Source organism: Petromyzon marinus, chromosome 4 (genome assembly GCF_048934315.1).
Source record: "Petromyzon marinus isolate PM22_M1 ecotype Great Lakes invasive population chromosome 4, UKy_Petmar_22M1.pri1.0, whole genome shotgun sequence".
Lineage (NCBI taxonomy): Eukaryota > Metazoa > Chordata > Hyperoartia > Petromyzontiformes > Petromyzontidae > Petromyzon > Petromyzon marinus.
Genome location: NC_133670.1, coordinates 9841737 through 9855409, shown reverse-complemented (window position 1 = coordinate 9855409; position 13673 = coordinate 9841737). Strand labels below are relative to the sequence as shown.

Below are 13673 nucleotides of genomic sequence, written 5' to 3'. Positions count from 1 at the left end.
AAATTAACACATTGCTGTATCTTAGTAACAAAGCAGACAATATGTATCCGTCACATATTTGTATCTCCGTATAAAATACTAAAGTTGTTTTTTTCACACAACCCAGCAGCCACATGGCCTTCTGGGATTGCATAATTTCAGTGGCATTGATTGAATACAAGCTATATGTCTGGACTAGTTGCGACATACAGTGTCTCATCAGCAAAGTTAAGCTTCCGTGAAGGTCAAGATGTTATAGGAAAGGACCCTTTCTATAAAATACAGGTCCGAGCTTGATGCAAACTTCTAAAATACATCACACTAAATGATTATAATTTGCTAATGGAGAATTGACGTTGCTTACACTCTCCAGCAACGTGTTGTGTCTTACTTATGTGGTGTTTCTACTATGCTGTACTAAATTTAGCTCCAGCCAATGTCTTTAAAAAAAAATATGGCTACTATGTTCTTCCATTACTGAATGTCGGGCAGCTTCAATAATTATGAATGTGCAGATTGTAACGTGCACAATAATGCATTCATCTGTCTAAGCCGTCCTGAGCTGTTGGTCCCATTGGGTGTAAGTTCACAGTTGCTGGAATGTATACTGTATGTTCATTTTTTTCTTAAAATATTTAGTTTAGAAAGGCACAGTCTCATAATTCATGGTTAGATGCACAAGTGTGTCTTTTCATGCTGATCACTTTGTTTCCACAAGCAATGCACATTTAAGCTTGCACCTCTTTAGAGAGATTTAGGGTACACTTCATCCTGCATGCACATACAAATTAATCACACACCTTCTGTATATTGGACCACTGAGAATATGTACCATATATCTTGGCTAAGTATTTAATGACATTATGATCGAATCAAGATTGGGATCATTTTATTCTCGTTCAGGTATTTTATACACGAGAGAATATGGTAATCATTTTCTGTGAACACACAGTGGCATGTCAATCACAGACAGTGGCATGTCAATCACAGACATTGACAGGAAGCATTTTCAAACTGCTGTGGATTCCTCTTATCCCAATCTTTAAAATCCAAGAAGGATAATCGCCCTTGAAAGAGACCTCCTTATATAGTAATGCAAACATGTACCATTGACACAGTTCATGTCTCATCCTGTTTACATGGCATAGTTTTTTTTATCTGTGGTCTCTTGATAAACACATGCCACCCCAATAAGCTGTGATTTAAGTAAGGAATTTTATCAGTTAACGTACAAAAATTCTGGCATTATGCCATCATAAAATCGTGATGTTTATGGAAATATACAGTAGCCATTTATAATAGCGACATGCGTACTGTTCAACAATGTTCAACGTAACAGTTGAGCTCAAGAGTCAACTCATCCTGTAATCCCGCCGGGGTGGATGAGACAAGTGCGAGCTTTGTTGGAATTCTACAAAGGGGTCATCCGATGGGGGAGACTCACCTACACCGTGGACATGAGGACTCACTTACACCGTGGACATGAGGACTCATCTACACCGTGGACATGAGGACTCACCTATACCGTGGACATGAGGACTCACCTACACCATGAGGACTCACCTACACCATGAGGACTCACCTACACCGTGGACATGAGGACTCACCTACACCGTGGACATGAGGACTCACCTACACCGTGGACATGAGGACTCACCTACACCATGGACATGAGGACTCACCTACACCATGAGGACTCACCTACACCATGAGGACTCACCTACACCGTGGACATGAGGACTCACCTACACCGTGGACATGAGGACTCACCTACACCATGGACATGAGGACTCACCTACACCATGAGGACTCACCTACACCATGAGGACTCACCTACACCATGAGGACTCACCTACACCATGAGGACTCACCTACACCGTGGTAATGAGGACTCACCTACACCGTGGTAATGAGGACTCACCTACACCGTGGTAATGAGGACTCACCTACACCATGGACATGAGGACTCACCTACACCATGAGGACTCACCTACACCATGAGGACTCACCTAAACCATGAGGACTCACCTACACCGTGGACATGAGGAATCACCTACACCGTGGTAATGAGGACTCACCTACACCATGAGGACTCACCTACACCATGAGGACTCACCTACACCGTGGACATGAGGACTCACCTACACCATGAGGACTCACCTACACCATGAGGACTCACCTACACCGTGGACATGAGGACTCACCTACACCATGAGGACTCACCTACACCATGAGGACTCACCTACACCGTGGACATGAGGACTCACCTACACCGTGGACATGAGGACTCACCTACACCATGAGGACTCACCTAAACCATGAGGACTCACCTACACCGTGGACATGAGGACTCACCTACACCATGAGGACTCACCTACACCATGAGGACTCACCTACACCATGAGGACTCACCTACACCGTGGACATGAGGACTCACCTACACCATGGACATGAGGACTCGCCTACACCGTGAGGACTCACCTACACCATGAGGACTCACCTACACCGTGGACATGAGGACTCACCTACACCGTGGTAATGAGGACTCACCTACACCGTGGTAATGAGGACTCACCTACACCATGAGGACTCACCTACACCATGAGGACTCACCTACACCGTGGACATGAGGACTCACCTACACCGTGGACATGAGGACTCACCTACACCATGGACATGAGGACTCACCTACACCATGAGGACTCACCTACACTATGAGGACTCACCTACACCATGAGGACTCACCTACACTATGAGGACTCACCTACACCATGAGGACTCACCTACACCATGAGGACTCACCTACACCGTGGACATGAGGACTCACCTACACCATGGACATGAGGACTCACCTACACCGTGGTAATGAGGACTCACCTACACTGTGGTAATGAGGACTCACCTACACCATGAGGACTCACCTACACCATGAGGACTCACCTACACCATGAGGACTCACCTACACCGTGGTAATGAGGACTCACCTACACCAGGATTCTTCACCGCTGGGGTCACGGCTGTGCATTGAGATGTCAACGACTGCTTCGTCGTCCTCGATCATGATTACGCTGCCCTTTTATTAATATTATAAACCTTGCCAAAAAAAACATTCTATTGAAAAACACTTGAAACAATAAATTATGGTCAATACTGTAATAGCATATCTGAAAAGTTAAATTAATCTGTCATTAAATACTTCATTAAACAAATATTGTGTAAGATTGTATTGCTCATTTGGTTGTTTCTGGTATATATCCTAATATGCAGTTGTCTTGCAATGTGTGACACAACAATGCTCATACTCAAGCTTACTTCCTTAACGGACTTGAGCAGTTGTCCTGGACACACGTGGAAATCAACGTCAGCCCAAAGGCATGCTGTGATAAATGTGGGTATAAAATAGGAAAACATTCACGTGGCGTGCCATGAGTGTTGCATCACAAGTGTCCTGTCTTTTTTGTTCTTCCTCAAAGCAAGAGCTGAACCGGGCACTGATACAATCGACTCCCCAGCACCATTTGATAAGACTGCTAACAATGCATGTATGTATGTATGCATGCCCAGCCTTGATAAGTATGCATCTCTATTTTCTCCTGCATGCAAATCTACGCGTGAGAGTTTTTTAAGTTCATAAATTTCATAAAGCTCTCCTTTTATTTTACCAGGTAATGTGCACTGAGCTAGATAGCTCTTTTTCAGAATCGACCTGGCCACAAATGATAGCCTAATGAAGTGGCTTATCACGTGCAAATGTATAGTAGCTAAATACTCTAAACACGTTACTAAATCTGGAGGGAAAAACCGGAGGACCCGGAGTAAAATCCACACAACCACGGGGAGAACACGCAGACTCCAAATATACAGCAGCAGCAGCAGCAGGCGTCAGGATTGTAATTGAACCCACGACACCTCCTGTACACCAGGCGAGCTAGTTAACATCTCGCCACCGTGGCACCCTTTACATGGCAGTGCATGTCACAAGGCGTGATTCTCTAATGTGTGCTGGTCGGCTGGTATTTAGAATTTCGCCATCTAATTTTTTTTGCATGCCATCTATAAATTGATCATCAACATGAATTAATGTTATTATAATGATGGTTCATTATTTTTATCGGATATATTTTGTGATAAATTATCTGCAAGTTGGTTTTCCGAATGAATTGTGTGAAATGTATAATTTTATTTTCTAAGTACAGTAATGACCTATTTAGTGGCAATTCTGAATATAGCTAGAAGATCCTAGCTATATTAACTTTGGATAATAAACGTAATGAATCTGTTCAATGGAACTTCAGACGACCATAATTATTTACAATGAGGAAGTAAAACTAACAAAGTCAGCAATCCCTCATCATCTCTCAAAGAGGTGGCTATGCTGTTTCTGCAATGATGAAAGCCAATTGCTGGAAACGTCACCAGTGATAAAAAAAATTCTCTCTTTTAAGGCCATTGACAAATGTGCGAGTTTTGTTCTTGTCAATTGTGTTTGCGGTCCACTGCCAAATCAGCATCAGCACCCTCAACAACTAATTTGTTTCACCATTCAGAAAATGTTGACACAGCGGCAAGCAGGGTTCAACTCCATTACTGCATCGCTCGGTGGTTGAAGTGCCTTTCGACAAGCGTTTATCTGCACAGCAGCTGGAGGAGGAGTATCTCCGTGCTGTCGCGGTCACCACTGTGAAATGCATGCACAATTATGTTTCTCTTCTGACAGTTAACGCGTGATCTTGGTTTGGTGAAGAAAGTCGCTCCATGATATGAATTGTTTTTTAAGAAGGTTAAAATTTACCCCCTCCTCCCCCTTCCCTACCCCCAACCCACCTTGGTTATAAAAGTAACCGGAAGCACTTTAAATAGCCCATATTTGGAGAGGAATAAATACCCAGAGGGTGCAACTCCTCGATATGCAAACCCAGCATGTACGATTTTATGCCCTCTGTCATGATCGCGGTTGTGGGTTCAATTAAAAAAATAAAACAATTTATCGCGTAAAAATATTTACACGTGCACATTTGTGTTGAACATTTTCTACATTCGCATTTTCTGACGCACGGTGCACTTGCAACAATACACGCACGGATCTTACGTGTCCTTAATTGTTGGAATTTAACAGTGTCGGTCAGATACATTTAAAAAAAAATAAACTCGCACTGCCCATGTATTCGTGGTCCGCCAGGAAGTATCTAACTGTGTTGTTGGCCTGACTGGATGTGCTTCACATAATGTTTTTCAGGTTTGTTGAATTCTCGTCTCTCATCTTTTTGTTGTATTTACCTCCGTGATTTGTTCTTAACACCTGATGAAGATCGCTTGCGTTGTGATCGAAACGTCGTGATTGTTTTTTGTTTTAACATAGTTTTATTGTATTTCTACATACGTGACTTTACCGAAAAAAACAATGAGTAAGTGCAATGTCCTTTATTTCTGCTCCCAGTTTTGTTTTAAATAGCAACTGATGTTGGCATTGGGAAATCAGGCTCGTTGGGTTGTGTAATTAAAACTTTCACGTCATAAAACATGGGTTTAGCTCAAATCAATAAATGTAATATGGTTATCCACATGAGCTTAGTTTATGATAGAAATATTTTTCAAATTCTAAAATGCTACTACTATTATGTTCAATTAACCCAAAACAATTATTGCTTACACAACAAATATCAATGTTCATGTACGTCGATATGTTATTTGAGCACTGTGCCTGTATAGCCCTTTTGTCATCCCAGTGCACTGTGCAGACCATAGTGGTTTTTGTTGTTGCATATTGCACCATGCTTGATCATTGTGGGTTATATTTTGATTTAAAGCTTTCGTGACTGCAGTAATTCATATTCTTAGCTCTTTCGGTAAAGTCACGTTGAAAGGAAAACAATAAAATAATAAAATATATTAATATATTTTATTGTTTCCTTTCAACGTGACTTTACTGAAAGAGCTAAGAATATACATTGTGTGTTAGTCAATGGGAAGTATAGATTTATCATAGTCCAGTACAACTTGATTTTCCCATTGCTGATAATATGGCTCTGGGGCATCCTGCAGCAACTTTTTTTTTAATGCATGTTGATCACCTATCTAAGCATTGTCCAGGCTCAACCCTGATTAGTTTCAGACATGTGATGAAATAGGTTACATTCTGGGTGCTTTGGTCTTAGAAATTTGAACATGAAATGCTCAAATATATCCAGCACACAGCGACATACCAAGATAGCTCCACTCACTAACAAATATGGCTAAATGGCAATAAAACAACAGCTATGTGACAATGGTCATCTTATGGATAGACTAGCTCCTACCATGGGATTGTGGAATTTGCATCACTGCTTCAGGCACTGCAAGCAGAGAGGAGCATCATCCCACACTCATTTGAGAAGGGAAACATTTTTACATAAAATATTTTTTTACAAAAAAATGACAATCGCATCAGCTGCGTGTTGTGGATACGTCACGACGTAATGTGGGTTAATGTAAACTCATTGGACAATTCTGTAACAATGTTGTGTTTTGAAATACAGTGAATAACATATGGTCAAATCATGTATATATTTTTAATGATCTGTTTTTTTAGACAATAGATGCCTCCAAACACAGTGCAGGAGCTGATATGCAATTTAATTTGATATTTGCACAACAAAATGGTACGTCACAGAGATCTGTTTATAAACAGAAGCCTGGGGCGTAATTTTCAAAATTAGTTCCAGCCTTCACTTTATTTGTATTCATGTGACTCCTCATTTGCGTAATCATGCACGACACATACATCCACCCAGGCTTTGGTGTAATGCGGCAGCAAGTCATGAGCTAATGTGTTACGTGTGTAGTGAACGACTTCCGACACGCGTCTAGTAGAAGGCTTCTTATTTATTAAGAGCACACAGGGCGATGCACTTCGTAACGCGGCTACACCTAGAACGTCCAAACACGCAGCCCACCTCCGTCCTGCGTAGCTACGCTGGATGGTTGACGAGCGTAGCGGCGGCGACGGAGCTGCTCTTGCAGAAGAACAGCCACGTGGTCAAAGACGAAGAGATGACGACGGCAGTGACGCAACCAGGACCCAGACCCCACACTAACAGCCCCGAAGCTCTGGTTCGGTGCTCCTTGTATCTGCCTGGCGCGGCCACGCCCCCTTTCCAGAACCTTCGGGTTGGTTCCCAGAGCTTCTCGACTGACTCCGCCCTTGACCTTTACCCCCGATACACCCCTTCATACTAAGGCATTATGTAATGCAGTTTTTTACAGTAATTACCCCTTCAGGCCCGCAGGTGTCACTCTGTCATTACGCGTGTATGGCCCAACCCTTAGTCTTGGCTCAAACCATAGCCATGGAACTTGCCATGTGAATTGCACAGCAATTTTGTGCCCAATATCACCAGATGCCACTCTTATATGAAGCATAATTTTCAATTTTATTTAATTCGTTCAAACAAATGCATCCGGTGATTTTCTTCTCGCACGACAGCACTATGGTCTGGGAATGGCTTTATAGAATCGAATTGTGAAATTGTAAATAACTTCAACCTCTACGGTAATTTCGTGGTTGTTATATTTGCATTTCCGAACTGTGTTAAGCGAAGAACAATGTAAATATTTATTGGAAATGTATTTCCTGACTTAAAGCTTTCGTGCCTGCAGGAATTCATATTCTTTGGGTCTTTTGGTAAAGTCACGTAGATAGGTTCCCCTCTCTCTCTCTTTTCTTCCTGATGACGAACGCTTGTGTTGCGATCGAAACGTCGTTTTTGTTACATTTTGTTATTTTCTTTGAACCTATCTACGTGGCTTTACCGAAAGACCCAAAAAATATGTTTTTCCTGACTTGTGGTTTCACATCGAAGTTGAGGAACGTAAAATAACACACTTTTGTTTATTGTCAGTCTGCTTGAGTTATTTGTAGACTTCCTTTGAGCAGATGGGGGGTTTATCCCTCTGTGAATGATGATATTCCTCTAATTGCCAGCACACTTTCTATACTTCATTAAATTTATGTAAACCGATAAGCAGTGACTACCTCAGCCTCCAACAATAGTCAAGGGATAAAGAGATTATCAATATTGTTGTTTTAGTTTTTTTTTAATTCTCTGCCGTTCTATTATGTTACTGAGACCTAATTTTTCACAATTAATTCCCATGTACAGTAGGCAGTCCCTTGACTCGATGGTATTGTACAGCAGCAGCTCATAAAAACTCTAGCAGCGCTCTTCACACATTTTACAAAATTAGCTGTGGTTGTGTCACGCATTTACACCTGGATGGGTCTGGGAATGTTTCTCACGAGATAGAGATCCTTAAAATAAATGTGTGTGTAATTATACTAATTAGGGTACACAACCCTTCCACTCGAATGAAGTGTCGAGTGGGTCGAGTGGTCGGTGTGAAGCAACTCAGCCAGTATTGAGAGGGGGTGGCTGGGTGGGCCTGTGGTTGGTGCGCTCGCCACCGATTTATTTGGGCCAGAGTCAGCAGTTTAATTCCCGCAGCCACCCAGTAATTTGCAAAGCAAATCGCCAATGCAGAGACGACAATGATGAGCCTGTGGCATCATTCTCAAGAGTAAGCTACATTCCGTGTTTGTGTTATTGCCCAACTTTTAAAACTGAAGGATAACCTCAGCTGTAGTAGATTCCAAAGCATGACTATTTGAAAGCAATCATGATCATCATTTCCCAGGTCCCTCTTGTAAATTAGGTCATGCATCTCAATAAATAAATAATGTTGCACAGAATTGTGTTACATTTTTTTTATTTAAGGAGAATGTTTATGGCTGACTAGCCTTTGATAAAGTTCTTCCTCCGTTTTGTGTTGTTGCAGCATTTGTGAACAGGTTATAAGTGTGGAATTAATTAATCTATTTCAAAATGTTCTCTCCACCAGCAACAGTTGGCTCCTGTCCAAAATCAAAAGTCAGACATCCTCAAGAACCTGGCACTTTACTACTTCACATTTGTGGATATCATGGACTTCAGGGTGAGTGCATTTATATATATAAATTAAATGTGCGAATCTTTCTGTGAACAGCTGCTTGAGTTTTCATGGAAAAAAATGTGCACCCTAAACTTGCTTGTTTTGCTCAGAGGCAAGAAAACCTTTTCTCAAAACATCCTGGTGGTTCCACGAATTGAAAACGTAATTATTTCTCCAAGTTACAACCAACGTAAATATGAATGTAGGCACATACAGTGAGGGAAAAAAGTATTTGATCCCCTGCTGATTTTGTACGTTTGCCCACTGACAAATAAATAATCAGTCTATAATTTTAGTGGTAGGTTTATTTGAACAGTGAGAGACAGAATAACAACAACAAAAATCCAGAAAACGCATGTCAAAAATGTTATAAATTGATTTGCATTTTAATGAGGGAAATAAGTATTTGACCCCCTCTCAATCAAAAAGATTTCTGGCTCCCAGGTGCCTTTTATACAGGTAATGAGCTGAGATTAGGAGCACATTCTTAAAGGGAGTGCTCCTAATCTCAGCTTGTTACCTGTATAAAAGGCACCTGTCCACAGAAGCAATCAATCAATCTGATTCCAAACTCTCCACCATGGCCAAAGAGCTCTCCAAGGATGTCAGGGACAAGATTGTAGACCTACACAAGGCTGGAATGGGCTACAAGACCATTGCCAAGCAGCTTGGTGAGAAGGTGACAATAGTTGGTGCAATTATTCGCAAATGGAAGAAACACAAAAGAACCGTCAATCTCCCTCGGCCTGGGGGGGCTCCATGCAAGATCTCACCTCGTGGAGTTGCAATGGTCATGAGAACGGTGAGGAATCAGCCCAGAAGTACACAGGAGGATCTTGTCAATGATCTCAAGGCAGCTGGGACCATAGTCACCAAGAAAACAATTGGTAACACACTACGCCGTGAAGGACTGAAATCCTGCAGCGCCCGCAAGGTCCCCCTGCTCAAGAAAGAACATATACATGCCTGCCTGAAGTTTGCCAATGAACATCTGAATGATTCAGAGGACAACTGGGTGAAAGTGTTGTGGTCAAATGAGACCAAAATGGAGTTCTTTGGCATCAACTCAACTCGCCGTGTTTGGAGGAGGAGGAATGCTGCCTATGACCCTAAGAACACCATCCCCACCCTCAAACATGGAGGTGGAATCATTATGCTTTGGGGGTGTTTTTTCTGCTAAGGGGACAGGACAACTTCACCGCATCAAAGGGACGATGGACGGGGCCATGTACCGTCAAATCTTGGGTGAGAACCTCCTACCCTCAGCCAGAGCATTGAAAATGGGTCGTGGATGGGTATTCCAGCATGACAATGACCCAAAACACACAGCCAAGGCAACAAAGGAGTGGCTCAAGAAGAAGCACATTAAGGTCCTGGAGTGGCCTAGCCAGTCTCCAGACCTTAATCCCATATAAAATCTGTGGAGGGAGCTGAAGGTTCGAGTTGCCAAACGTCAGCCTCGAAACCTTAATGACTTGGAGAAGATCTGCAAAGAGGAGTGGGACAAAATCCCTCCTGAGATGTGTGCAAACCTGGTGGCCAACTACAAGAAACGTCTGACCTCTGTGATTGCCAACAAGGGTTTTGCCACTAAGTACTAAGTCATGTTTTGCAGAGAGGTCAAATTCTTATTTCCCTCAATAAAATGCAAATCAATTTATAACATTTTTGACATGCGTTTTTCTGGATTTTTTGTTGTTATTCTGTCTCTCACTGTTCAAATAAGCCTACCATTTAAATTATAGACTGGTCATTTCTTTGTCAGTGGGCAAACGTACAAAATCAGCAGGGGATCAAATACTTTTTTTCCCTCACTGTACATGTACAATGCCCCTCCATATGGTTGCTTTTGTCTGCAGGATATTGATGGTTTTGTGGGACAGTCAGAGCCACCGAGGTCTGCATTTATTCTCAAATGTACATGGGAAATGTCAACATTTATTATATGGCTGGAAGAGTGCTCATGTGCAGCGATGCAGATGGATTCAGCTCACTCAGTCTTTAAAGCCCATCTCAAAGTTATAGTTGTCTTGACTCAAAGAACAACATTACCATTTACCGCAAGATTACAAACAATTAATTCTCAGCAAATATGTTACATGACACGTAAAGAGCATGTTTTTTTTTATTTGTAATAAAACGAAAAATAGTATTGTGAATTTTCATTTCACATCCCTTTGTCAATCCACTGCTGGATGAAGGCCTCCCCATATTGTGCCAGTCATGGGGATTGTTGGCCCATACTCACTTTTCTTGCCAGTGCAATTTGCTGAAGGAGATGGGAAACAAGAACTGGTCCAGAAATTGTAGATTTGAAGTTTTCGTGACTGCAAGGATCCATACTCTTTGGTTCTTTCGGTAAAGTCACGTAGGTGAAAAAAATGCAAATATAAAATTAAAAAGTAGAAATAAATAAATCACGACGTTTCGATTGCAATACAAGCAATCATTATTTTAGTTATTTTTTCACCTACGTGACTTTACCAAAATAACCAAAGAATATTGTCCAGAAATTGTTGCCACTAACCACTGTGCAACAGCCTTCACTCCCTTACATTGGCATGAACACGTTGGAACAAAACAATCCTTTATATGTGTTTTGGTCGAGGCATAAAACAGCCATATATTGATTGAATGTGGACCTTTGCTTTTCAGCTTAGTCAAAACTGTTGTATTGACTTACCAATGCTATCGCTGTGTATACTTGTTGAAGAGCTGTTTAAATATAGAAACGTCAACTAAAGTTAAGATCATGGGACCTCCCTTGCCAGTATCATAGAAGAATAGGAATCATGTCTGCATTAACCACATACACTCGTGGTGAACATGCAAAAAAAACATGCTCTGGTAGTAGATGATGCATTGTCATTGAAACTGATTGGTCCACACCAGAGACAGCTTTCTTTTGAGCCTCGTCTCAAATAGTGTTAGACCAGAGGACGCCAAAAGGCGTACAGCCCAAAGACAATGCACTATCAGAATAATGAGAGCTCGGGGTGAGCATCTACATCATGGGACCTCCCTTGCTAATAAGTTTCAAAGAAAATGCATATACTACCAGAGGATGTTTTTGTTTGCATGTTCACCGCGAGTATGTGTGGTTAATGCAGACATGATTCCTTGCTAAAGGATTCTGTTTGGTGTTTTAACATCTTGACACCTGTTTTATTGCCAGAAACGGTAAAACCTATGCTTATAAAGTTAAGATGTAAGGTTTCAGTGTTATAATTTGGTCTTTCAGTGAACATTTAAAATGCTGACCTCCGCACACAATTGTGTACAAGTGCTTTAACGTTTCTGGTAGAGCCTCCTTTGGAAACATATGAATTAGTGCTGATAGCATCAACCCAAATGTTTAATTACCGTTTTGAAAAAAAAATTATAACGGAAGACTGGAACGTTTGTATTTTTGTCGTTATTAAATTCGCAGGAAACAACATATCTGTCTTATCTAGACTGAAGTTCAGAAATGAGTCACTCCGTGAATTTCGTTGCTGTGCACAGTGGCATTTATTTTTCAGTCAATTGTGTCTCTTGGAACATTGAAATGAATCATGTCAATGTGCATTCTTTTGGAGAATATTGCAGAATGAATGTACATACAAAATATGATTAGTTGACGCTGTTTTCGAAGCAATCTTTATTGCTGTTTGTAACAAAATTGTTGGCCAATTTAATTAACGGTCATTTGTGTATTTTCATGAGATAATGCAGACTTATTAAATGTTCTGGTATGGATAACAATGTCTAACACATTCAAAATGAATGTAGAGTCAATTTGAACGCATGTGTTTTTCTGTATTGCAGGATCACGTCACTGAGCAGCTGAACACCATCGATGCATCTCAAATATATTTTGACATTGTAGGTAAACACAAAGTATACTTTCTGATCACAAACAAATCCTTGTATTTTCACAATATGTTTGTTATCTTAGTATATGTGATATGCAAACAGCAGCCATCAAGGATCTGGTGTAGATTCACATTTTTCAGCAGTAATCTTGGTCATTATGAACATTCAGACAGATAAATTGTCCTAAACACGGCAGGAGGGTAGCCAGGAATCCAGCGGAATATATCGAAATTTTATTTCCAACTGCTCGTTGTATGTGTGGTTACTCTGGAACAGTGGGGAGTGGTAGTGTAGCGGTTAGCGCGTTACGCTATGAAGCCAGTGACCTGACTTCGATTCCCACTCATGTGCACCAACACCAGCGACGATTATATTCAATGAGTACCTGGTGCGGTGTGTAAACATCGCCACTGGGGAGACTAAGGTGTCCGGGCGTGGTGGTGTTGGCCACCCACCCCCTCTTGTGCCTGGCCGGCCTTCATAGGTGCTCGCTTAACAGCACTGAACCGGTCCCGGGCCTCTCCTAGGTCAACTCAGCCTTAAATAAATCTCCGATGCGGTGTGTATCAAACATAAGCACTGAGGAGACAAAGGCGGTCGAGCGTGGTGTGAGCAACGCACCTCCTTGTGTGCCGTGCCGGCCTCAACAGGTTTATCGCTGGCAGCACTTGCCCCAACAGTCTGTTCAGGCTATACGGGGGATCTTTGTCTTACTGTGGAGCAGATGGCATGAAAAAATTAACCATTATATAAGCTACAATAACTTTTTGATTTAAAGCTTTCGTGACTGCAGTAATTCATATTCTTAGCTCTTTCGGTAAAGTCACGTTGAAGGGAAACAATAAAACAATAAAATATATATAAAACAATAAAAA

The 13673-nt window shown here is 41.5% G+C and overlaps 1 protein-coding gene across 1 annotated transcript in view; it reads left to right on the top strand.

Moving 5' to 3' along the window:
* Positions 1-13673, top strand: part of LOC116938752 (nck-associated protein 1) — a 130165-nt gene that overhangs the window by 37940 nt on the left and 78552 nt on the right. Inside the window, exons 3-4 of the mRNA XM_032946334.2 lie at positions 8854-8946; positions 12751-12807. Coding sequence (XP_032802225.1) covers positions 8854-8946; positions 12751-12807 — 150 coding nt within the window. The remainder of the gene's footprint in view (positions 1-8853; positions 8947-12750; positions 12808-13673) is intronic.